Source organism: Mustela lutreola, chromosome 7 (genome assembly GCF_030435805.1).
Source record: "Mustela lutreola isolate mMusLut2 chromosome 7, mMusLut2.pri, whole genome shotgun sequence".
NCBI lineage: Eukaryota > Metazoa > Chordata > Mammalia > Carnivora > Mustelidae > Mustela > Mustela lutreola.
In genome coordinates this window covers 68635537-68660584 of record NC_081296.1, presented here as the reverse complement: position 1 = coordinate 68660584, position 25048 = coordinate 68635537, and the positions used below count along the sequence as shown (strand labels likewise).

Sequence of the window (25048 nt, the reverse complement as noted above, 5' to 3'; positions counted from 1 at the left end):
GAAAATCTGAACAGACTGATTGCTCCTAAAGAAACTCAATAATCAAAAATCTCCCAACAAACAAAAGCCCAGGACCAGACAGCTTCACTGGTGAGTTCTCCCAGACATTCAAGGAAGAATTAATACCAGTTCTTATCAAATTCTTCCCAAAACATGGAAGAGGAGGGAACATTCCCAAACTCATTTTACAAGCCCATCATGACCCTAATACCAAAACCAGACAAGGATGACACTAGAAAATTACAAGTCAATATTTCTGATGAATATACATTCAAAAATCCTCAACAAAATACTAGCAAGTCAAATTAAACAATGCATGAAAAGGGTTATACCCTGTGGTAAAATGGGATTTACTCCACTGATACAAGGATGGTTCAACATTTGTAAATAAATATGATTAATTACATTAATAAAAATAACGATAAAAACATGATCATCTTCATAAATGGAGAAAACGTCTTTGACATAATTCAACACTCATTTATGATAAAAAATCTCAAAAGTGGTGGGTACAGAGGAAACATACCTCAACATAATAAGCCATATATGACAAGCCCACAGCTAACAACATAGTCGGGGGAAAACTGCAAGCTTTTTCTCTAAGATCAGGAATGAGACAAGGATGCCCACTTTCACCACTTATTCAACATAGGTATTAAAAGTCCTAACCAAAGCAATTGGCAAGAAAAAGATATAAAAGTTACCCAGATTGGAAAGGAAGAAGTAAAACTGTCACTATTTGCAGATGATATGATATATATATAGAAAGCCCCAAAGACCCCACAAAAAAAAACAGAATAAAAAATTCAGTAAAGTTTCAGGATACAAAATCAATATATATATAAATATGTTGCACTGCTAAACACTGATAATGAACTATCAAGAAATCCAGAAAAAAATCCCATTTACAACTGTATCATGAAGAATAAAGTGCCCAAGAATAAATATAACCAAGGAGGTAAAAAACTCATACACTGGAAACTATAAAACTAATGAATGAAATTGAAGAAGACAGAAATAAATGGAAAGATATTCAGTGCTCATGGATTGGAAGATTAATATTGTTACAATGCCTGTATTACCCAAAGTGATCTACAGATTTCAGTGCAATCCCTCTCAAAACCCCAGTAACATATTTCACAGAAGTAAAACAGACAATCCTGAAATTTTTGTAGAAGCACAAGAGAGCCCCAAAACCCAAAGCAATCTTCACAAAGAAGAGCCAAGCTGGTTACTCCCTGGTTTCAAACTGTTCTACAAAGCTATAGGTATCAAAATAGAATGATACTGGCACAAAAACACACCCAGGTCAATGGAACAGAACTGGGAACCTAGAAATACACCTACACTTAAATGGACAATTAATTTCTGGCAAAGAAACAAAGAACATACAATGAGAAGGGACACTCAGATACACAGTGTTGGGAAAACTGATCAGCCACATGCAAAAGAATGAAGTCAGACCATTATCTTATGCCAAACATAAAACTTTACTCGAAATGGATTAAAGGCTTGAATGTGAGACTTGAAACCATAAAATTGCTAGAAGAAAACAGGTGGTAAGCTCCGTGACATCAGTCTTCACATTGTTTTTGTGATCAGACTCCAAAGGCAATAGAAACAAAAGCAAAAATAAGGACCCGGTAAGTTAAAGGGTTTCTGCGCAGCAAGGAAGCCATCATCAAAACGAAAAGGTAGAGGCGCCTGGGTGGCTCAGTGGGTTAAAGCCTCTGCCTTTGGTTCAGGTCATGATCCCAGGATCCTGGGATGGAGCCCCGCATTGGGCTCTCTGCTCAGCGGAGAGCCTGCTTCCCCCTCTCTCTCTGCCTGCCTCTCTGCCTACTTGTGTTCTCTGTCTGTCAAATAAATAAATAAAATCTTTAAAAAAAAAAAAAAAAGAAAAGTTAACCTACTAAAATGGGAGAACACAATTGGAAACAATACATCTGATAAGGGGTTCATATATAAAATATATGAAGAACTCAACAACAACAACAAAACCTATTAAAAAATGGAGAGAAATAGACATTTCTCCAAAGAAGACATTCAGATGGCCAGGAGGCATGTGAAAAGATACTCAACATCATTAATTATTAGGGAAATGTGAATGAAAACCACAGTGAGTTATTACCTCACATCTGTCAGAATGGCTATTATCAAAAAGATAAGAAGTAGCAAGTGTCAGTAAGGATGTAGAGGAAAGGGGACTGTCAGACACTGGTGGGCTAGAAGTTGGCACAGCCACTATGGAGAACAGTATGGAGATTGCTCAAAAAATAAGAATGACCATGTGATCCAGCTGTGGAACTACAGAGTATTTATTTGAAGGATACCAAAACACTAATTTGAAAAGATAAATACACCCCATGTTCACTGCAGCATTCTTTGCAATAACCAAAATATGGAAATAACCTAAGTGCCCGTCAGTGGAGCCATGAATAAAGAAACTATGGTGTATATGTATGGCGTACTGCTGAGCCATAAAAAAAGAATAAAATCTTGCTATTGGCAACAGCACAGCTGGACCTTGAGGGTATTAAGCAAAGTGAAATAACTCAGAAGGACAAAGACAAATACTGTACGGTTTTGCTCCTACATGGAATCTAAAACAAAACTCAAGATACAGGAAACCCATCAGTGGTTACCAGAGGGGGAGGGGTTTGGAGGGCAGGGGGTGTGGGGGTGATAGGCACGAAAGTGGGCCGCCGGTAGGGTGATGGATAGTATGCAGACTTTCGGGTGATTATAGTGTATACAGATGTCAAATCACAGTGTCGTATACCTGACACTCCTCAGAGACAAAACCCACGCATACATCTCTGTTCTATTACACTCAGGTGACTGGCCCCTCTGGTGTCAGGGCGACCCATTTATTCTTGATACTCGATACACCAACAGCTCTTCCCTTTCCTTTCCTTGTTGATCTTGAGATGTGCTGGAGTGATTCCCATGTTTAAGAAATACCAATTGACACGGTTACCAGGGGGTCCAGGTTCTGTTTGTGTGTGCATAGGTGTCTTTGTCTCTGTCTGACAGTGTGACCGTAACACTGGAAGCTACTCTGCCCTGCTCTGGCTGATACTCTGAATGTGAAAAGACAAAACACAACTGAACCAGCCATACACATGCCTTTATTTAGATCAACTCTTTCTTCAGAATACAACCGAACTTATGGGTCAGACACCCCGAAGTACCCAGCCCTCTTCCACTGAGCTTGTTTATGCTGGGGCAGGCCCCTCCTGAAACGACGAGACAGAACCAAGTGCTAGTTGGGTTACTGTCCCGTGGGTGGGAGAACTTGAAGGCAATGGAGAGGCTAGCACAGGAAGCGTGGAGGGCCACTGCCGGATGCTTCTGTGAACAACCTAGGGCAAGCTAAGGAGAGCATTTGCTTCACAGCTGAGGCCACTCAGATCCTGAGCAAACCTCTCAGCTGGGCTCCCACGAGCTGAAGCAGACAGACACTTGGCTCCATGTATGTGGCGAAGGGACAAAATTGTGCTCTCTCATTCCTTAACTGAAGGGTGGATGTGGGTGTGACAGATGGACAGATGCCCTGAGGCCGAGTGGGGAGCGAAGTAGAGGAGGAATAAGACCGATGAGGCACATGGAGGCTTGCTGCGGGGCAGGGTGGGGGGCACAGCTACTGTGTCCTTTGAGGTAAGTGGCTCTAGATATATTGGATGAAATGGCAATCCTGAGTGATCTGTACGGTCTTGGACGAGGCCAGCTCGGTTCAGGCATACATGGTGAGCTGCAGCCACTGAAAGAGTTAAGTCCTGAGATCAGAGTGCAGCCAAGGAAAGCGAGCCCAACCCTAAGGGTCTGATGGGGGAGGCGGGAAAGGGACAGTCCCAGCATGCCCAGTCCCGGGAAGATTTTCTAAGAAGCGGTTTAGGGCCTGCTCCCCTTTCCCTACTAGGAAGGTATGTTTTCCAGCAAAAAAGCCCTTTACGATCTGAGACCCCTTTGGAGCCTTCCCCCCAGGACCCATTCCCTATGAGCTTGCCTTTCTGCTCCTTTCCTAGCCCATACCTCCCCCAGCATTTGGAAGTGAGGAGTACACCGGCCCCAGTCGGCCTCACTGGCTTCCCACCTGGAATTTTAAGAACAGGGTAAATCGACTGCTTCTGTTACGCTTTACCTCTAGAACGTTGAGTTTGATGATACCATCTCCATCCTTGTCAAATGCATTAAAAGCTCCTGTGGGAAGAACACACAGGCCAGAGGCGAGTTACAGACTCACTTCCCCTCCACTGTTGTGACTTTTCTTCAGAGGACCGTGTACTAAGTGGTGTCCTTTGGCACAAAACCGTGCCCGGCAGGGTATCCACAATCACCCTCCCTTCACCAGCCCGTTCTGAGCTTAAAGCGGGCCTTTGCCTTTGTTCAGCTTGGAAAGAGGAGACTGGAAGGTGGCCAGGCCGAGATTCCCACCGCTGCAGCGGTCTGGCCCCATAGCGCGAAAGGGCGGCCCCCCACTTACTGAACATGCCCTCTAGCCTGACGAAGCAGCAGATAAAGCTGTCGAAGTCTATGTTCATGTGCTTGTCTGCATAGCGCATGGTAATGATGTCGTAGAGCTGGCTGTTGAGGTGGAAGCCTGTGGAGGACGGGGTGGGGGAGGAGGAAGTAGTCTGAGTCCTTGCCTGCATTCTGTCCTGTTCCCTGCCTCACAGCCACCCTGTGTCACCCAGAAACACTCCTTCCTCCCCCCGCCCCCCGCAATCCTCTGGTTCCACCAGCCCTCGTCCCTGCCCCCGACAGCCACTGCTTTCCCCAGCACCTGCATCATTGACTGCGTTTCGCATCTCATAGCTGTTGATGGTGCCGGAATGGTCTGTGTCATAGTGTTTGAAAATTTTCTGGCAATTGAAAATTTGTGGACAGAGGTCACACAGTAAAACACTGAATTAGCCCCCGCACTCCTTCACTCCCATGCTTCCTTCTCTCCTTACCTGCCAGGCTTTAATCTTCTTCCAGAGGTGATGGAACTCTTGCAAGTTCAGCCTCCCAGAGCCGTCTGTCTGGAGGAAGGAGGTCAGGGCTACAGGGCACGCATAGCGAGATCCCCCTGGACCAGGAGAAGGGGTCCCTGCGACTTCCTCACAGGAAGGCTCTGCCCCAGGTAGCCTCCCATTGCCCTGTCCTGGTATTTAACCCTCCCTTCCTCACCTCTGCAGTCAGAGTTCGTGTCTGCTCTAAAACCCAGGGGACAAGTCTCCTCAGGACCATTTTGGCTTGGGCCAGGTCTTAGGCAGAAACCCAGGCCTGAGGTGAGGGCAGAATTTAGGGGCTGGATACAAACCAATGCCCTGCCCAACTGTGCCTCGTCCAACAGCCCCCTTCAGACTAGTAGCCTAGGCCTCAAGTCCTCCCTTAGGCATGGATTTGGGCCTTTTTGACTGGGCACCCCCCATTGCCTTGGCCCCCGTGGCTGCACAGGGGCTGATGACAGAGAAGCGTGGTTGGGAAGGGTGGCAGGAAGGATACATCCATGAGAGCAATCATGCTACGGCAGGACTCCAGCGTGAACCCTTGTGTCTTCAGGTCCTTATCTGGGAGGTAGGGAGAAGAGTGAGGAGCTTTCTTCAGGTAACTGGACCTCCCACTCCTGCCTGCCCGCCTCCACACACAGCGTGAGCCACTCACGTTTGTTCACCACTGTGTTAAGGATATTCTTGAGCTCATCTGCACAGACCTCCATGTCCTGAGGAGGAAGGGAGTAGAGAATAACCGTTCTAGAGGACAGCTCCTGATGGAGCACATGGTTTGCAAAACAAGAGCCAGCTGTCCGTGTGTGTAAGGTCTCTGTCACTACCACCCTGTCATGGGAAGCGGGGACTTTTCCAAGGAAGACACGGCACCCTCCGCGTCCAGACTGCACTGGGCGGCTCAGGGTAGGAAGGCCTCCAAGCCACCCCAGCAGATGGTGGTCTCGGACCTGACTGGTGGACTTCTGTGCTACCCATACGTAGCCCCTGCTTCCACCAAAAGCCATACGACCCCTCCTGAACAATAGTGAGATAACTGGTCATTTGAGCAGTTAGTCGAGGAGAGGAGTCAGGACTGGTGGTACTCACATCGCCTGCTATCTGCCTGAAAATGTTCCGGAATTGCAGCTGCTCCTCACTCTCTTGGTCAGTGTTGCCAGGCCGGGGCTGTGGAAGCATAAAGGAAAGCTGGTTTCCAGTGATCCGGGAGATGGGCAGACCCATGAAGGGCCGAAGGAGCCAGGGTGCCTTCCTAGCCCTAGGTGGCTGCAGGAGCCAGGTACAGCACAAAGGCTTTTCTCCCTGAGCCGAGCCTAGTGAGCTGGAGTGAGACTCCTCTAGGCCCCAGTGACCCTTCCTTCCAGACATGCTAGCCAGAGAGGTTACAGCAGCCATGCAGATGTATGGACAGCCACCCGTGTCCCTCTCTCCCACCCCCACCAGCTAAAGCCTCCCCACCATTTTCAGCTTGACCTTCTCAACCAGATGAGTCCCAGAAGGACAGAGGGGACCAGACCATCCGGGTACCTCCGGCTACCTGCGTCATCAGGGTGAAGTCCTCAGAGAACCCCTACTCCACTGCAGGGACACTGCAGCATCGAGGATGTGGCTGGGGCTTTGTCTGTGGGCTTTGGTCCCTTAGCCCCACTTCCTCTAAGCTTTAGATGCCTCCTCTCCCCTCTTCAATAGAATACCCTTCCCAGGGCTCTGCAGGCCTCCATTTCTGAGGTCCACCCCCTTTTCTGCCACTGTCCTCTATCCTCTCACTGTCAAGAGCTCAAGGATACCAGGAAGCAGGAGTTGCTCTGTCCTGAGCCCTCTCAAGCTGGTTGCATCTCAGGCTTTGGCTCCCGTTTCCTTCACTGTCCAGGCTGGGGGCTCCAGCGGGCAGACTCACCCTGTCCCTCCCAGGCCGGGGACTGGCTTGGCGTGGTTGCCAAACCCCAAGACATTCACGTAAGCATCACCCCCAATTTTAGGAAAACTCGATGCGAGGAAAGATCAGTGGGATATATCTAAACCTCCAGATGTTACAGGGACACCCCCCCAGAGCCCCTCCAATCCAGAGGAGCCCAGTGTGTACTGGCCACCCCATTCATGCCACGTGCTCAAAAACCTGTGGGGATTTCTCTTGCTTATCAGGGCTCGTTTTGTCTTTGCCCTCCTCTGATTCCTGGTCCACACCCAGTTCCTTGTTGCTGTTTGCTCTGTCCGAAACGAAGATGATGGGCTGGAGAGAAGAGGGAAGTGGGGAAGGGGCAGGAAGGAAGCAGGGATTACAGGCTGAGCGGGCACGTGGACACAGCCCCCCTCCTGGAGCAGCTTTGTCCAGTGAAGAGAAGAGCAGAGTTGGGAGCTCTTGAACCTCAGTCCAAGCTCCATCCCTGCCACTAGCAAGCTGTCTGGGACTTGGGGAAAGACGCTACGTGTCTCGGACCTCAGTTCCTTAGCTCCTGATGGTGGGAGCTCTGAGGGGTAAACGAGGTCGTTAGCACACGTGAAACTGCTAAGAATGCTCAAAGCAGTGTGAACTAGTGCAGGGATTTTCAAATATTTTGTAGGCTTTTTTTTTTTTTGAAATGGAAATACTTTTCAAATCAAATTTCCCCAGAAGCCCAGTGTATATGAAGTCTTTAAAAACCAGCTGCTCCGCTCGATGAAGAGGGTAGAGCTTTTTTCCCTCGGCACACCCACATCACCCATGGCAGCTGGGGGGCACCTCCAAGGAACCTCTAGCACTCCGCAGAGGACTGAACAGAGGGCTCGGATTAGTGGCATGGTCAGTGGGGGAGAGGTCGGAACACTGACCTGTAGGTCCAGCCCTGCCCTCACACACAGGAAATGTCCTCTCTGGCCTCAGGTTACTCATCCATACATATGGATGACAAAACCTGCTTGAACTTTCCCATAGGGCTCTTGGGGGAAGGGGACAGGAGATACCGAATATAAAATTGTACCACAAAACATTTAAGATGCCGCACAAATATAAGGGATATTTTCGAGACATGCTCATGCAAATGAAGAGGACACAAGAAGAGTAGAGAGCAGCTGCCATGCTATGCAGATCCTGGCTGGAGACATACGTCCCACAGGGGAAGCCAGAAGAAGGCTAAGCCGGCAGAGCTTATGGCTGCAGTGCAGAAGGCAATGGGAAAACCGGAGTCTCTGACCAGTTTCTGAATCCCCATCTGCCTTTCCATGCTATGCATCTAGAACAGCACCCATGGGCAGACCTGTGGAAATAAGCTTCCAGAACTTTGGTTCCCAGCAGGCCCCAAAGCCCCTGTCTTGCCCTGCCTTTCAAGCCAAAGGTCTTGCGCAAGCAACTGATGCTTGCAGGGATCCTAGAGCAAGCATGGGTCACAGATGGAGGGGGAATGTATGCCTGTGGCCATGGGGTGGCCATGGGCCACCTTTGCTAAGGCACACATCTCTGGGCCCAAGTGTGGGTCTGGATAACACAGGCCTTGGTGTGTAAGGAGCCTGAACCAGATTGGTGAGAGTAAGAAACTTGGGTCTGGAGCAGACAGACATGGCTTCCAGTTTCCCCACTCATTAGCTGTGTGTCCTTGGGCAAACTTCTTCACTTCTGTGAATACGTGTAAAATAGCTATAGAAAGGGAATGATGATAGCAGCTACCTTGTAGATACTGTTGTGACAGAAAGCAATGCATTTTTTACCCTCAACACAGTGCCAAATCTCTGGTAGGTACTTGATTAATATCAGCTCTGGTATGTACCAGCATTAGTACTCAGAGGACCTCTACGTTGAATCCTTCCAGGAACCACCATAAACACTAACACTGAACCCTGTCCGATGGCCTATGGCTACTACCTCATGGGCGTGTGGATGCCCAAAGGTCAGTCATTTCTGGATGGCACTCAGAGTTGTCAACCCCAAATTCAGAAAGGGTTAGCCATCACGGTAGATCTTGGAGACCATGGGAAGGTTACGGGGTAAATGGAGCAGGGATGTAGGAGGGAGTTTGAATTGCTTGACAACTATAATCTTGAATTCTAAAACCACACAAGGAAAACAGTGCCCCCCCTCCCCCGGTCCCAGATGACAGCTTTGCTCTGAGGCCCCTGAGCTGCTCTTAGCACACATGGTCACCATCAGCAATGGTGTCCTTACAGCAGAGTGCTTATAACCAGGATACTTAGGAGGAGATCTTAGAGGCCCTGGTGACTCTACCACAGCCTCCCAAGTTCCCAAGAGGGGAAGCTGTCCAGGTAGCTCTCATTCCTCATTAAACCAGCCTCTGGGATTATGAGGGTGAAGATCTCTTCCCTCTACCCCACTGCTGCCTAGATAGAGCATGCAGAGTCCATTGGTTCCCATGGCTTAGAGGAGCCTGCGCTTGGAATGGGAGGTCACTTGGAATGGGAGGTCTAGAAGGGGACTTAGAACAAGAGCTTCCCCTAGAACAAGAGCGCCGGCAGTGACTTAGCCTCTCTGGGTATCCTCTTCCACCCCAACCCCAGCAGGCCAAGAAAATAGGAGGAGTGAGGAGCAGGCAGAGGAAAGGAAGGAGGGAGAAGGAGCAGCCCCATCTACAGAGCAGGCGGCTGGCATCCCAGAATCGTCTCCATGGAAACCCTCACACACCTATCTCACCATACCGTGAGAAACCACCGTTGCCATTCCCCCCAAGAATCAAGTCGTGCTTAGCAGAGCTAAATCCACTTCTGAGAAAGAAGGGGTGCTCCTTTGGGTTTTTGTAAGAGGCCTATTTTCATTGGCTGGCCATCCTCTCCCTCCCTCATAGGAGAGGTTGGCCTGGTGGTGCCCAGAGGACTCTGGGGCCAGATGGCCTGGCTCCCAGTGCTGGCTCTGCAGCCTGGGACAAGTCAGTTCATCTGTCTGTATCTTGGCTTCCTCTGAAAGTGGGGATAATAACAGTACCAATCTCACAGGGTCATTGTGGGGACGGAGTATACCCATGCGAAGCAACCGAAAGAGTGCCTGACACGGGAGCCCGGGGAAGGCAGGTTCACATACACACACACATGCACAAACACACTCTGTGTCTACCCACTCACCCTGTTACACCCACCTTGGTTTTTTTCTTTTTCTGCATAAGGAAAGGAAACAATAAATGCCGAATAAGTGAAAGTCAAGTTTCCAGAAAACCCAGTGCCTTTTGGCTTCCCTGTGACTTGGTCCTCAGCTTGGGGTGAGGTTCCGGGGTCCAGGAATCTGGGCTACATAGAGCCAAAAGAGGCCTGGGAGTTGAAGGGAGGGGAAAAGTGTCTGGGTCCAGAGCCTGGCAGCTGCTCCAACAGCCACTCTGCTTTTATAGCCCATTCCTATCCTAGACACTGCCAAGGAAAGGGATCTTTTGGCTAATGATTTGTATTTTTAATTGAAGTTAGTTACTAAAACACCAAAAGAAGTGGCTTACCTAAATTGGCCTAAAAATGAATGTTGTCTGATTTACAGAGTTTGGGTTTTTTTTTTTTTTCCTGTTGTTGTTATTGTTGTTGCAAATATTTAATATAGAGACTTAATATGGAAATCTAGGTTTGGGGCTTTAAAAAATAAATAAAACTGGAAGGTGCGGTAGGCTTCATGTGCTGGTTACCGCTATGACAAAAATCTGGGGAGCTGAGAGCAGCTGTTGTTTGCACCTTCCAGATGCCGCGGTCACCACCACTCCCATTGTCCCTCCAACACTGAAGCTTAAGAATCAGTTGAGAACTACAGGCAAATATGCCTGTTTGGGGACATCCAAACCCCCACCTTCCTGCCCTAGTCAGGTGGCATGCCAGCTCCCATACACTCCTGAGTTTGAAACCCCTGGTAAATACACTATTCGGATGACTAGTGTTTAAAAGATGAGAATAGCGCGCCTGGGTGGCTCAGCGGGTTAAGTGTCTGCCTTTGGTTCAGGTTGTGATCTTGGGTTCTTGCGGATTAGAACCATGAGTGTGACTCCCCAGAAGACAGTTTGGTGGGACATTTGCTGTCCCCTTATTGGCCCAAGTCACGCAGAGCACAAACCAGGCCCAAAGGCCCAAGGTCGGCACAAGACTCCTTAATACAAGGAGACAGCACATATGCCAACTCTATGCTTGAAACTCTGGGATTCCTAACCCTGGGAGCAGGTCTCCATGTGGTGACCAGGGAAAGAGCCCGAGTCTGGGCTCCAAGAATCTGGATGTCAGTTCCATCCCTGCCGCCTGTGAGCTTTGGGAACCCAAAGGAGCCATTTAACCCCACTGAGCCTCTTCTGGCTGGAAGAGGCTCAGTGGGAAGTAAGGAAGTAAGCCTCTTCCTTACTTTAATGCCAGTGATAATCATAACCTTACCATATCTCAGAAATCTTGCCAGGGTCAAGCGAGGTTAACGCATGGGAGAAGGACCTCATAAGATACAAGGCATGTGACTAATAACAACCGTGTGGGAGCCTGTGCTGTGCCAGACCCTTCATATATATGATCTCACTGATTCCCACTTCACAGAAGCCTTGCAAGGCACCTCTGTTATCTCTATTTTACAAAGTAGGGAACTGAGGGGTTACATAACTTGTCCCAATCACCCAGCTGATAGGTGGAGGACCCAGCTTTTGACTCTGACTCCAGAGCTGGTGTGTATTTTCTGTATCTGAGATGGGCCCTTATAATCCAAGCCAACTGCTGCTGCTCTTGTTGTCCCTTCCTGTGGATGGCCTTGACCCCCTCCCTCTGGCAGCTCAAATCGCTTCTCCCCTCCAGGACCCTCTTCTGTGCTTCCTAGCCCTTGGGCAGACTGCATGGCTCCAGCACCGTGAGGTCTGTTACTCTAGTCACGACAAACAGAAATTGCAGAAATATGGAAGAATTGCTCTGCACGCCCCAGATGCCCATCTTCCTCTGCCAATACCGCCTCTCCTCTCCACCACCCTTCTGTCCCCTGCCTGGATCGTGGAATGTGACCCTCGGGGCCTTTTCACACATCAGAACCAAACCACTCACCACTGGCCGGTCCACAGAGATGGTGTTTTCAACTTCCCTGTGAGAAACACAAACGGGAGGGACTGTCAGAGTCACCAGGAGTGGGCAGGAAGCAGAGAGGATTTGCTCAGGACACTCAACTTCTCAGAGCCAAGTCGGGACTGACCTCAAAGGAACTGCAGGAACTAATGTCTCCCACCACGGGGACTAGCCCTGTGTCGGCGCTATCCCCAGCAGCCAAGGGCACACACGTGGGTTCTTGTTGGCTTTGCCCAGAGCATCCCAAAGCCAAGCCCAGCTACCTACTCATGCCTTGTGTTTCTTTTGGGGCAGAGTTCAGAGGATTTGGGCTTTATGAACTCATCTTCAGTGACCAAAAATGCAGGATATGGCCATGCTGGCTTCCCCAGGCCACCTGACCTAAGGGCTCCATCACCCCCAATGCCTCCTATCCCTGTTCCCTACTCTCTTTCTTTCTTCTTCTTCTTTTTTTTAATTTTAAAGATTTTATTTATTGATTTGACAGAGAGAGACACAGCGAAAGAGGGAACATAAGAAGGGAGAGGGAGAAGCAGGCATCCTGCTGAGCAGAGAGCCCAATGCAGGACCCTGGGATCATGATCTGATCATGACCTGGGATCATGACCTGAGCCCAAGGGAGACGCTTAATGACTGAGCCACCCAAGCATCCCCCCCCCTCTTTCTTTCTTCTTATCACTTATCTCCCTCTAACACATATATGTATGTTTCCCCAGGTCTTGTTGTCTCCTCTTAAGAATGTTAAGCTCCATGAGGGCCGGGATTTCTTTGTTCAATTCACTGCCCTATCCTCAGAGCCTAGAAGAAAAGTGCCTGCAACACAGTAGGTGCTCAATAAATAACTGTGGGATGACAGACTGAATGGAGATGTGGCCAGTGGCTCAGGAGCAGAGGAACAGGGTTCTGCTGGTCAGCATATCCCAGGACTCCTAGAGGGGACCGGTCTAGCCACCCCATGCCTCCAATCTCTGGAATGGGCTTTTAGGGACAGGTGGGGCAAAGGGGGCTGACTCACTCTGAGAGGTTCCTCTTTTCGGAGAAGACCCGGAGGATGAATTCTCCCTCCTGGTGGGGCTCATAGGTGGAGGGCACAATGACGTACTCGCTGGGAGGAAGGCGGAAGCGCTCGGACACCTCTCGCATGTTAATGTAGGTCTTGCTCCTGGCCTTGGAGGCATTGTACAGGAAGAAATCCTTCTGCAGGTGCTGCTTGTTCCCGTGCATCTGACGGAGAGAAGAGCCAAGGGATGGAGCTCCTTGAGAAGGATGCCCTGTCCTGCTTACAGTCCCCCTCCAGGGGTCTCTTCCTGGCTCTGGTCACCCAGTTCACAGTCATGATTAATGCCTCAAATAGCTCCACATCCCTGGAGTTCCTACCCCATTTCTTCCTCCTTTTCTGTTGTGATTCGGAAGTGAAAGTCAAGTCTATCATTCTGCCACTTACCAGAACTGCTGCTGGTCAGTTCCAAATCACCTCCAGGCTGAGGAGGGACCCCAAGGAGGCAGAGGGGCCTTGGCTGGGGTCTGAGGGAGGCGATTCCTCCATCCCAAAGAGGGCAGTCACCCTCAGAATGCGTGTGACAGTGTATTAATTGTAAGTGTGAATGTGTATGAGTATGAGCAAGTGTGTGTGTGTGTGTGTGTGTGTGTGTGTGTGTGTGTGTGTGTGAGAGAGAGAGATATGAATATAAATGTCTGAGAGCATGTGTGTGACAGTCTCTAGTGGGAGAGAGGGCACATCGTGACGGTGACAGTCGGGAGATCACCCTGATGCACCCTCTCTGGAGTTCGTGACACAGGCAAGACCCTCCCCTATCATAGTCCTGCCCTCAAACCCCACCAGGAAGCTTCCCGATGTGCCACTGATGGACACAGGACCCCCGGGCAACACTGTGCACAACTGCTGACTGCTGCCGCTTCGATACCTCTTTGGGGACCTTGAGGAAAAACAGAAAAAGAAGCTGCTCAGATTCTGTGGATTTCACATCTGCACAGGGATGAAATGCACGTGGGACGGGAAAGCCAGCCACTGTGGAATGCATGCAGAAGCCTGATTTCCCACCACTGATCCGGCCAGCCCCAGCCCCACTCCACTCCTCCATCCCGGGTTTTTCCTCCTGTGGCAAATATCTAGGAGATTCTGACACAAGTGGGCCTGATACCAGGAGTTCTGGGAGGGGACACTGAGTACTGGGGAAGTCCCCAAACCCTCCACTCAGAGGAATGTGTTGCTCCTGGCCTTGGAGGCCAGGAGTGGAGTGGAGTATCTGGGGCGGTGTGTCAGTGGCTGGAGTGTCTGGGGCGGAAGTCAGTCAGGAACTGCACACCTCATAGATGGCAAAGCCAATAGTGAAGAGGTTGGCCCCCAGCTTCCGGTCCTTCCGCCGGTTCTTCTGCATCAGGGCCACCAGGAAGCTGCAGATCACCTCCGAGTCGTCGGGGTCATCGTCCTCCTCCAGGAGCTTCAGACGGTACTGTGGGTTGGTCCAGAAAGTGTCTGTGCCCCCCAGGAAGGAAATGTGCATTCAGATGTGCCTCTCAGGGAACGGGCAGGAAGAGGAGTAAGACAGAGGAGTCCTACTGATCTCCTGCCCCTAACTGCTCAATAAATACAGAAGGAGTGATTCAGGCATTTGTCAAACGATGTGGGGGGAGCAGTGGGTAGCCCACACCTTTCTGCAGATGGAGCCCCCCTGCTTGGCTGTGTGGCTCCTCCTCCTTCTCCGAGCTGTGATTATCATTCTCTGCTGATGGCTTCCCTTTCCTCACCCGCCCTTGAAATGCTGTTGGCCCCTGGGTTGTGGTCTCAGGCCTCTCTCCCACCCCACTATTCTGCACCCCCTGGGCTGTCCCTGCGCAAGGATGATGTAGACCCCAGCCCCGTCTCCACCAGACTCCCTCCGTCCCTCCTTCCCCTCCTCTCTTCCTCCTGTCTTCCTTCCTTCCTCTTCCCTTCTTTCCGTCCTTCCACAGATACATGTTGACTTCTAGTCATACCACCAAGAACCATTCTAATCCATGCAACCAATTCTCTACGGCACATCTTCACCTGGCTATTCTACAGGGGCCTCAAACTCCCCAGGTCCCCAGCTCAACTCCCCTCCCTACAAGCCCACAGCCAGCTCCACCGTAAAACCAACAACACGTCCAATTTTTTCTCCTGTGTGTCTTATGCTGTGACACTGACACCTTCCCTTGGGCTCCCCCAAACTGAGAAACTTGAAGTCACTCGTCACGGACTCCTCCCAATATCCTGTCCCCTGAATCTGCCCTCTTCCCTCGATATCCCCCACTGGGACTTGCTCCAGCTTTCCTCATCTCTGGCTTGCAGCCTTGCAGCCGAGGCGAATTCTGTGTTCAGTTCCAACCCTCAGCATTACGAATGCAGCACCCTCCTGACACGGTGTCCTGCTGTTACCAGCTCCCTACTGCACACTCCTCGGCATGGCAGTTTCCTTCTTGGTAAAATGGGGAGGGTCTCATAAGATCAGATACTCCCAGAACATAGTACTGGCTCAGTTCCTCCTGGAGCCCTCCCCCAACCCTGAGCCTCTCCCACCTGGGAAGTTGCGGCAGCCTCCGGCAGAGCAGCCCCTCACCCAGCGGCCCTCGTTCACAGACACCGTCCAGGTCTGCAACTTGTCGGACTCCAGGGCATCAGCCGTGAGGTTGCAGATCTCCAGCTTTGTGAAATGGTAGATGAAATCGTCATAGGACATCCTGAGAGGTTGGAAGAGAGAGGCCCGTGTGGGAGGCTGGGAAAGGTAAGACTCGGGGACAAGCTAAGCACGATCAGACCACTCAGACGAACTTGGGCGTGGTGCCAGAGAGGACCCTGTCACTCCTCTCTAGGGTGAACACTATCCACTCTCATGTCTCCACCCCATACTACCATCTCTTCCGGTAATGATTCAGACTTCTGTGTCCTTGGTGGGAGAGCTTGGCAGCAATTCAGTTCTCCAATGGAACCGTGTCCCTCTGCACTGGACCCAAGCACTGCGCTGGGCTCAGCAGAAAGACAGTTTAGGGAAGGACAGACAATGAAGCAAGCAAAACAGAGATCCTGAAGAAAGTTCCCTTTAAGCTGAGAGTTGAGGGCCACTTAGAAATGATCAGAGTGAGGGTGAGCGTGGCACTGGGCGAGCAAAGGAGAGCTGCTTTGTCTAGAAGACAGCTCCACAAAGGCCAGGGAGCAAGTGGCTGGAGTGGCATGTACCACAGAGGGGCATGGGCGAGGCAGGAGCCACATCATGCTGGCCTGGTCCCAGGCTCAGTCACCACGGTGACTGGGCTGGCTCCTCGCAGAACCCCATCCTTGCTGGGCCTCGGACTGGAGGAGAATAGGGCCCAGATCTCCTGGGGGCTGCGGTCTGATGGCCTCTTTCCAGGCACTGAGGTTTGAGAAATCAGCTCCCCACCTCATCCCTTACCCTTTGGAGTCCCTCTGGGTTCTGGACTCACCAGAACTCTCCATCCTCAGTGACCTGGTGCTGCAGACGGGCCTTCTCATCTTTGTCCACAAAGCTCCAGTCCTTCCAACTGGAGGGAAAATGGAGGTATTATGGAAGGAAGAAGAAGGAGAGGCCTGATGTAGGTTGGGACAGGAGTAGCAAGAGGAATATAAAAAACCTGAAAGAGTAGTTCACCTTCTAATTGTAGCAAGCATGAAGCATCAAATTGGAAATCTGATCTGATCCCCTCAGTGTAAAACCCAATAATGGCTTCCCACCATCCATAGGAATAAGACCTTAAATGGGTTTGTAAGGGCTTGATCCTTCTGAGGGCTGAGGTGTTTTTTTTTTGTTTTATTTTGTTTTGCTTTTAAATCCCTCCTCACACTTTAAAAGTTGATCTCTGGACATAGAATGACTGGATTCCACTTGGTTTTAGATTTAGATTTTTTTTTTTTTTTTTTTAAGTAGTCAGGGAGCCCAACATGGGACTTCAACTCACAACTCTGAGATTAAAACCTGAGCTGAGATCAAGATTCAGACGTTTTACTGACGAAGCCACCCCAGTGTCCCCTAGGATTCCATTTAATATTACCAGTACTAGCTGTGTAACCTTGGGAAAGTCACTGAACCTCTCAGCGTCTGTTTCCCCAACTGCAAAAGTGGAATGAGTATTATCATCTACTCAGAGGGCTCCGATGAGCAATGAATGAAATTATGCATGCAAAAGTTTTAGAACAGCACCTGCCCTCTAATAAGTAACTGTCTGAGTTCTAAGAAAAAGACCAAGCATGTAAACATTTCCTTTCTCCTACCCCTCCAGGAAATAGCCTGGCTGCATGTTTCTAAAGGCTGGCTGGTCTTCCACACTCTCCCCAGGAGGGAGGAAATGAAGCGCATTTGTGTTTCAGGCATGCTGAGGAGAATAAAGCTAAACCGGGTTGTCCTTGGCAAAGTGAAGGATTGCGGAAGGGCTTGGGGTCAGGGAATGCTCGAGGGAAAATGGAGGTTCCGGAGAGCAGAAGGAGGGACCCAGAGCAGGGAGCGTGGTCTCCTTGAGTGATCCAGAGATGGGCCCCACTTGTCAGCAGTCCCTGCATGGAGGCATTGGTAGGATGTGGGTTAAGGCTGGACACCAAACTATGGGGCTGGAGAACACAGTGAGGGTCCCGGTGGGTGGCCCGGGCCAGTGGACAGCTGATGGGGCACCACGGGCCTTCCCAGACCAGAGAGCCCAGATCCCATGCCAATCTCTCCCACAACCTTTTTCTACTCTTCCCATATCCCACCCAAACTAGGTGAGGGGCAGGTTTATCTTCAGGAGCTTTATCTTCATTACTAGTGGTTGTTTTGTCCTTCCCACTGGAACTTGACATTCACAGGGGCAGGGCCTATGTTTCCCTGTTCATTTCTAAGTTCCCAGGTAGTAGCGTGGGGCCTGCCGCCTATTTGGCACAGAAGAAGTGGGGATTTGTTTCACTGCTGAGGGAAGGAACATGGTCGGTGTCTGCAAGAGGCCATAAGAAGACTAGAGTCAGCAGATTATCCCAGTCTCTCCGGGGAGGCTGCCTGTTCAGGAGCCAGCCTCAGTGCCCAGACCTGTGCCTGCTGTCCAGCCAGTGCTCAGTGACGCTAAGTGAAGGTAGAGCTGAGTGAATCAGCAATGATGGCGCCCTGGGTGGAGGTAAGCCCAGAGGCTGAAGAGCACAGGCACAGCTACTGAGTCCTGCTATGTCCTCTTGGGAATGAAAGAGCTCAAGGGGCTGCCCCACCCCCCACTCAGTGTAAGCAATTGGGAACCAGTGATTGGTGCCCTCTAAAAGCTCTGTAAATGTTTTTGAGCCATCATATAACTTTCCAGTGTTTGTTATTTTTCCTACACCCAGTTCGTTCCTCTCGGTGATAATTAGCAAGCTCGTTCGGGGGCACTGTGTTCTTTTTATGGGGACACTGAGGGAAAGGAAATCTTAGCACTGGCTAGGTACTCTCCAGCTTACCATGTGAGCGGTAACACTGTTCCCATTTTACAGACAAGGAAACAGAAGGGAAATCCAGACTCCAGCCTTCAAACTTTGTTTCTACTGGACCTACCCCACGCTTTCTAGAAAGTTTCCTTTCCAGCCAGTGGCCATCTGTAGGGTCTCTGGATCCCCCAGCTCCCCTCGCTCCTCTGCGGGCCCTTCCCTGGAACCCATGTCCCCTCTTCTCCTCTGAGGATCATGAGTTTTGAGGGTAATTTTAGACCAAGCATCTGTAGTACTCTCATGGTGTGGTATTCAGCGAAGCCTGGCCCCAGGCTCTGCGGGCCCCCCTCACCTACCCATCACTCCACGAGCCGTTCCACTCCACCTGGCCCCAGGGGTTCCGGAGCCGCACCAGCTTCACTTTCTCCCCCTTGAACAGGGCCTTGGACAAAGAGAAAAGGCTCTCTTGGTCTGGGCCTTCCTGGAAAGGTTTTCTGTCTTGCCCTGAGAGCTAGGGTGGTGTTAGGGAGAGAATCCTGTACAGGGGCTGCCCTGCCAGGTCCTGGTCAAGGAGACTCTGTGGAATGGCAGGGGGAATGCCAGAACCCTAGAACTGAGTCTGCAGAGGTGAGGGCTTGACTGTCTGCTGAGAAGTGATTTTCCTGGCCATTATGAGCTTTGGGGGAGAATGGGCATGGTGAATATTGTGGGGCCACTCGAGCACTCTAGGTGTCTTTGTTTGAATTAGAAAAAAAATACACCTTGCAGGCCAAGGAGCTACAGACAAATGGCCCCCATAGGTGGACCAATTCAAAAAAAGTGCCCCTTCCTCCAGTCTCTGCCCATCCTTGTGGATGGGGCACAGCCTGCTCAGCTGTGTGCAGTGGTCCTGACAAGGTTCCTGTCTCCAGCCAGACGTGTTAGGAAGAGCAAGATATTGTAACTGTTTACCTCCCAGAGAACAGGAAACACGAGAGCCTGTGAAATTAATTCCATAAAACCGAAGTGATTTCTATTTGCTCCCTGGAAATGTTGGGAAAACTGCCATCTTTAGCACTGAAAGCAAAGATGACTTGAGCACCACCTGGTGGCAAGATCCACCTTGACAGTTCCAGGGGCCCCCTCCAGCCACAGGTCTGGACTCAGACCTTGAGCAGAACCCCACCCCTCCCCCCGCCCGCCCAAGAGGAGGCAACCCTGCAGAGGTGAAAGGGCTCAGGTAGCTAAGTCCTGACTTTGGGAGGCGACCCAAGTGGCTCCCAAGCCCGCCTGCCCTGCCAGCCTCACCTCCTCCAGCCCAGTGACCGAGTAGGCATGGCCCTTGACTAGCCCACACGCCATTCTTGTTTCATACTGAACTGGAACAATCGTCTGTGGAGCAAAAACCAGACAGCCTGTCAGGGGTTGGATGCCAGAAGTTCTGTCACCTCTGAGACAAAGCGCACATGAGATAATTTTCCAGGTTCTGTGAGGACAGGAATCCTCCACGCTCTGAAAGGGGGCCTCCCGGCCACGCGAGGACCACTGCTGGCCCTTTTAGACAGTCAAGAAGACATAGCCCAGAAGAGTGGTTTCCCTCAAGCTGGTTGCCCTGAAAAGGTCTGTTCTGACCACCACAGATCCATGTGAGGCTGCGACAATGTCGAGGTAGGTAAGACGATCCCTGCCCCTCGTTTCTGGATCTCTTGGGGTCTTAAAAGAAGAAACAGGGACAGATGGAGGCTGTCCTGGACTCGGGCTTCCCCTTACCGTGAGCCCACCCAGAGCTGACTCTTCCCAGTAGAGAAAGGAAGTGAGAAAAGAGGTTAGATGAAACATATAGGTCCAACCTCCTTTCTGTATATCCCCTCACTTCCTCCAGATCCACCAAGAACATCATACTCAAGAAATCAAGAGTCACAGCATCCAGGGAGGGAATTTGGAGGCCAGAAGCAAGTCCTTGCTTCAGACACGACTCAGCCTAAGGAGGCAGGGAAAGCTCTTCCATTTTCAGAAATCCCCAAGGGACAGCCCCAAGAATGCTTGGCAGAGGGTAGGGTCTCCAATGCCCAGGGTGCTCTAGACCGTTTCTCTGTGGTTTTACATGAGCTCTGGGAGCCATGCCGGACTGTGCAAATCATGAGCCTTTTCAAGTTTGGGGTTGTGGATGGACCCTGGGCTTTTTGGCAATTAGCCTCTTCCATATCTCAGTCCTTACGTGACCCAGACCATACTGAACAGAAAGGGATAGGGCAGGAGATCCACACATCCCTCACGTCTAAACCTGGGACACCACTTGAAACGACTCCGTTGGCATTACTTATGTACATTTCCACCGGCAGTCTGTCCCAGAGGATCATCACGACACACACAAAGACGTATCTCGTAGGATGTTCACAATAGCATTCAAGATGGGATCGGGAGGGACAAAAACCATAAGAGACTCTTAATCTCACAAAACAAACTGAAGGTTGCTGAGGGTAGGAGGGTAGGGAGAGGGTGGTTGGGTTATGGACATTGGGAAGGGTATGTGCTATGGTGAGTGCTGTGAAGTGTGTAAGCCTGGCGATTCACAGACCTGTACCCCTGAAACAAATAATACATTATATGTTAATAAAAATAATTTAAAAAATAACAACCAATACAAGAAAGGGAAACAATTCCATTTTCCAATAATAGGGTATTGGGTTAACAAACTATAACCTATTGCTATGTTGGCATACCATGCAGCCACTAAAAAATGCTTTAGGAGACACATTAACAATATAATTCATACTGGCACATTATGAACATAAGGCTAACTGAACAAAGCCTAGCTGCAAAGAGGTACATAGACTATGAGATTTTAAAAATAAACATTTAGATGAACTGTATGCAAAGAAAAATCCTAGAGGGATGTTTACTAAATACTTAAGAGTTACTACCTTTAGATGGGAGAGAATGTAGGTTAATTTTTCCTCTGTTCTTTTCTGTACGGCTCAGTCAGCATTCTTCAGTGAACATGCATTATTCCGAAAGTACTCAAATATAAGCGCCATGAGGGAAGAGACTGTTCTAGTGAACAAAAACTATTTTGTTTGTTTGCTAGAAGAGTGTCTGGCACTCACTAGGAGCTCAATAAATATGTGTTGAATGAACAAATGAATGAATTAGAAGAGGAGAAGTATTTTAGAATACGTGAAGTCTCTCTTGTATTTCTACTTGTTAATTTGTTATCAGAGATACTGCCAGGACCACAGGATAGAAAGGAGCTCCCACAGATATTCCCTCCAAATCCGGTTTCTCCCACCTTCTTCAGGAGCCTTGGAGAGGGCAAGATATTCCAACCCAGACCCTTGGGAGGCCCATGCAGAGGTCAGTGTGCAAGCACTGTCTGTTGAGGGGAGTCTAACACCAGGAGGCCCCGGTCATGCATGCCAGAGGGGTTGGTCAGTCCTGACAATTGGAGGTGTACACACCCGGGTCGGTCTGTCCTCTGAGCCTCTGGGAAGGAGGTCTGAGTCCCTGAGCTGCGAGTTATCCATATTCCTCACCATCCGTGCAATCAAATCCCCCATTTTCAGTCCAGAAGGAGAGGTTCCATAGGTCATGTTTGTGCCATCCTGAGGCCCAGTGGGGACAGGGACAGTCCAGGAGAAGGAGTGAGAGCAAACAAGGGAGGGCGACAGAAAGGGAAGGAGACAGAATGAAGGAAGGGGACAGACAAGGAAAAGAGGAGAGATAAACGGTGTGAATGGAGACAAGATGGAGAAAAGTGATACACAAAGAAAATGTTCATCGATGGGTGTTTAATGCTAGCTGATCTTCCCATGCTTTCGGACCCATTTGGATTATGGGGAAAGGAAGGAAATTCAGGAATTCTGCTTGGGTCCCTTCCTCAGTGATGGAAAGCGCCAAGACTGTTACACACTAAGCAGGCCCCAGGGCAGGTGTGTTTCCTGGCCAGGAGGCCTGGCCAGTCTACCATCTCCTTCCCCTTGGCCCCAGTCTCGGCTCACACCACTCCACTGCACTGAGACGGTGCCTGCTGACCAAGCTTCTCCCAGGTGACAACACAAAGCCCACGTCCTAAAGCTCAGTGACTAGGAGGCTGTCTTAGGGAATGGCGGGCTCTGGTCCAGAACAGGTATGTGGTCAGCTTAATTGGGCCGGGCTGGGGCTGAGCAGCACCAACCACAGGAGGCCCATGCTGACACAGGCCTCTGGACTTATTTCTACCTCAAGTCCCGGGCTTGGAATGTCTTTGCCCCATCTCTTTGGTGAAAATCCGCAGAGACACTTCTTCCCTGAAAAATTTTCAAAGTTGAGAGCCAGTCCCTGCTTCCTAAAACAAAACATCTACCACATCCCAGAGGAAAGCCCTACACTACTCTACATCACATGAGGGGCTTCCTGCACCTTGGCTGCTCCCCACCCTGCACCCCACACCCCCAACTTACATCAATAGAGCAGCCCATGAGGGAGCCTCTCTCGATGGCTTTCTTCATGATCTTGTACATGTCTCTGGGAGCATCCTTGATCTCAAAAAACTCGGTCACCCCTCCTGTGAAGTCCTCCATGGCCTCCGTAGTGTTCCCACCTTTCAGAGCCTCATAGGAACCGTGAAGCCTTGGGGAGAGAATGAAGACCAGTCCCAGGTCCCAGCATTTCAGGGGACATGACCCAGGAGCCATGCCACCAGGACTTTACTCTCAGGTCCTGTGCTGTCTTCTTGCCTAATTCCCCAACAACTCTGTAAGCTAATGGGATAGATACTGTGATTCCCTTTCTTTGCGTTGTAGAAACTGTGCTCCAAAGGCTAAGTGGCTTACCCAAGGCACCAGAGACCCGGAAGCACTGGGACTGGAACCCAGCTATTCCCACTTCCTGGTAGTTCTCTTTCCACCACATTCTAAACCCTAAGGAAGGGTTCTATTAGATCCATTAGTAATGGCTGGGGTGGAGCTTCCAAGGTGAGAGCAACATGACTTTATTCATATACTACAAGATCAGGAGGTTGAGCCAAGACAAACCCTGGGACGTGAGCTTCAGAGATACAATGCTCAGATCCAAGACTTGCAACACCAAACTTTAACTCGGAAGGCAGAATTAAAGTGCTCACGATAGGAGGCCGAATCCAAAGATCTTCTATACATGACTTCATTCTATCCTTAAATATAGCATATTTAGTTACAGACATTGCTGCCTGGACCCGATCGTCTCGGACTCTGGGTCACAGTTGAACACACACAAACACATACACACACACCACAAATGCCTCCTCTTGTGACAAGATTTTGGGCTGGATTTTACAGCTGCCCCAATCCCCACTTCTAGTCCCACCTCACATCCTTGAGCATTGCCTTACTTAGCATAAGCTTTCTCCAGCAGAGCACTCCAGAATTCATTGCGGTGGTTGGATTTGGTGAAAACCAGTTGGTTGTTGTAAGTTGGGAGGCAGTCATCAATAACCACATCCACCCAGTCTCCGTAGCGCCAGAACTACACAAAAGCATCAAGGACAGAGGCACATCGTCAGATCACCTTTGGGATACTTTTCTCTACTCCAACATTCCCTTGAGTCTCTTTGGCAAGCAGCCCCATTTCCTCTGTTTGGCCTCTTGGTGCTTGTCCATACTCTTGGGTTTAGGGTGTGTGCATCCTTCTCTAACTGGACTGTGAGATTCTTGAGAGCAGAAAGTGGGGTGCATACCACTTTCTCCCTTCCACACAGTCCAGCCCAGTCCTGGGAATGGTAAGTGCTCCGTGCATATCTGAGGACTTGAGATTTTCATTCTCCTGCTCTCCTGGGTCTACGTATTATAGTTTAGGTATCTTAGCTGACTTTAATGTGCACTCAGGGTTCAGAACTACTAGTCTAGGTGAAGGTGATGTATTGATTAAAGATCAATCAAGAGATGACACACAAGGTAGAAATTGCTGCTGAAGAAGAAAGATTGACAGGGAAGAGGGAAGTGCCCCAGAATATACTCTGGCTATAACAGGAACATTGTCTAATCATTCCAGTTCTGGATGTTTTGTTTTTTCTTTTAAGGTTTTATTTAGTTCTTTGAGATAGACCATGAGCTGGAGGGAGAGGAAGAGAATCTGAAGCACACTCCATGCTGAGCGCAAAGACACGGGACTCGATCTCACGGCCCTGAGATCATGACCTGAACCGAAATCGAGAGTTGGCCACTTAACTGACTGAGCCGCCCGGGTGTCCCTGGATGTTGTTCTTTCTTGAACAAATCAGTTTTAACTGAAGAAGGCCAAATAGGGTTTTATTTCCTTTAATGACATTTTCTCCCTTATTGAAAAGAGAGTAAAAATCTACCTGGTTTTTATATATTACGGCCCTTCAGTCATAAGACCTTTTAAATATCAGAGGGAAACTGGCAGCTTGATGGCCCAGGAAGGAAACAAAAATGGGGACCTGGCTGCTTTACGCATGCTCTGGGAGGGTGGGGGGGCAGCAGGACTGAACCTGAACAGAGGCCTTTTCTGAGGTCTTCAGTGCTGACATATAAGGTCAGGAGGAACATCAAGTAATGCTTTGGATTGGTTCTGGGACATTAGGAGCTTCCGGGGCTGGAAACAGGTTGATGCCTCAGAACCCCAGACTGCTAGATCCCAACATGTGGAACTCACTTCAGTTCTGGGTCAACACCAGGATTTGGCTCTCTGATAGGACAATCTGGATCTA

General features: G+C 49.9%; 1 protein-coding gene across 8 annotated transcripts in view; it reads right to left on the bottom strand.

Annotated features, from left to right (window-relative positions):
* Positions 1–3109: 3109 nt before the first annotated feature.
* CAPN3 (calpain 3) overlaps positions 3110–25048 on the bottom strand; it is a 50544-nt gene continuing 28605 nt past the window's right edge. For 3 of the 8 annotated variants that reach the window (XM_059181272.1, XM_059181278.1, XM_059181277.1), the window contains 21 exons: positions 23711–23844; positions 22803–22971; positions 21822–21965; positions 19672–19755; positions 18741–18826; positions 16431–16508; positions 15529–15689; positions 14297–14466; positions 13895–13906; positions 12985–13193; positions 11952–11988; positions 10052–10069; positions 7111–7224; positions 6084–6161; positions 5653–5710; positions 5494–5558; positions 4959–5027; positions 4787–4865; positions 4487–4603; positions 4145–4203; positions 3110–3763 (listed from right to left, as the gene is read on the bottom strand). In XM_059181272.1, the coding sequence (XP_059037255.1) occupies positions 3737–3763; positions 4145–4203; positions 4487–4603; positions 4787–4865; positions 4959–5027; positions 5494–5558; positions 5653–5710; positions 6084–6161; positions 7111–7224; positions 10052–10069; positions 11952–11988; positions 12985–13193; positions 13895–13906; positions 14297–14466; positions 15529–15689; positions 16431–16508; positions 18741–18826; positions 19672–19755; positions 21822–21965; positions 22803–22971; positions 23711–23844 (1968 nt within the window). In that variant the 3' untranslated portion in view covers positions 3110–3736. Of the gene's footprint in view, positions 3764–4144; positions 4204–4486; positions 4604–4786; positions 4866–4958; positions 5028–5493; positions 5559–5652; positions 5711–6083; positions 6162–7110; positions 7225–10051; positions 10070–11951; positions 11989–12984; positions 13194–13413; positions 13870–13894; positions 13907–14296; positions 14467–15528; positions 15690–16430; positions 16509–18740; positions 18827–19671; positions 19756–21821; positions 21966–22802; positions 22972–23710; positions 23845–25048 lie in introns of those variants that run through there. The other 5 variants (XM_059181273.1, XM_059181275.1, XM_059181274.1 and 2 more) reach the window with 5 other exon arrangements.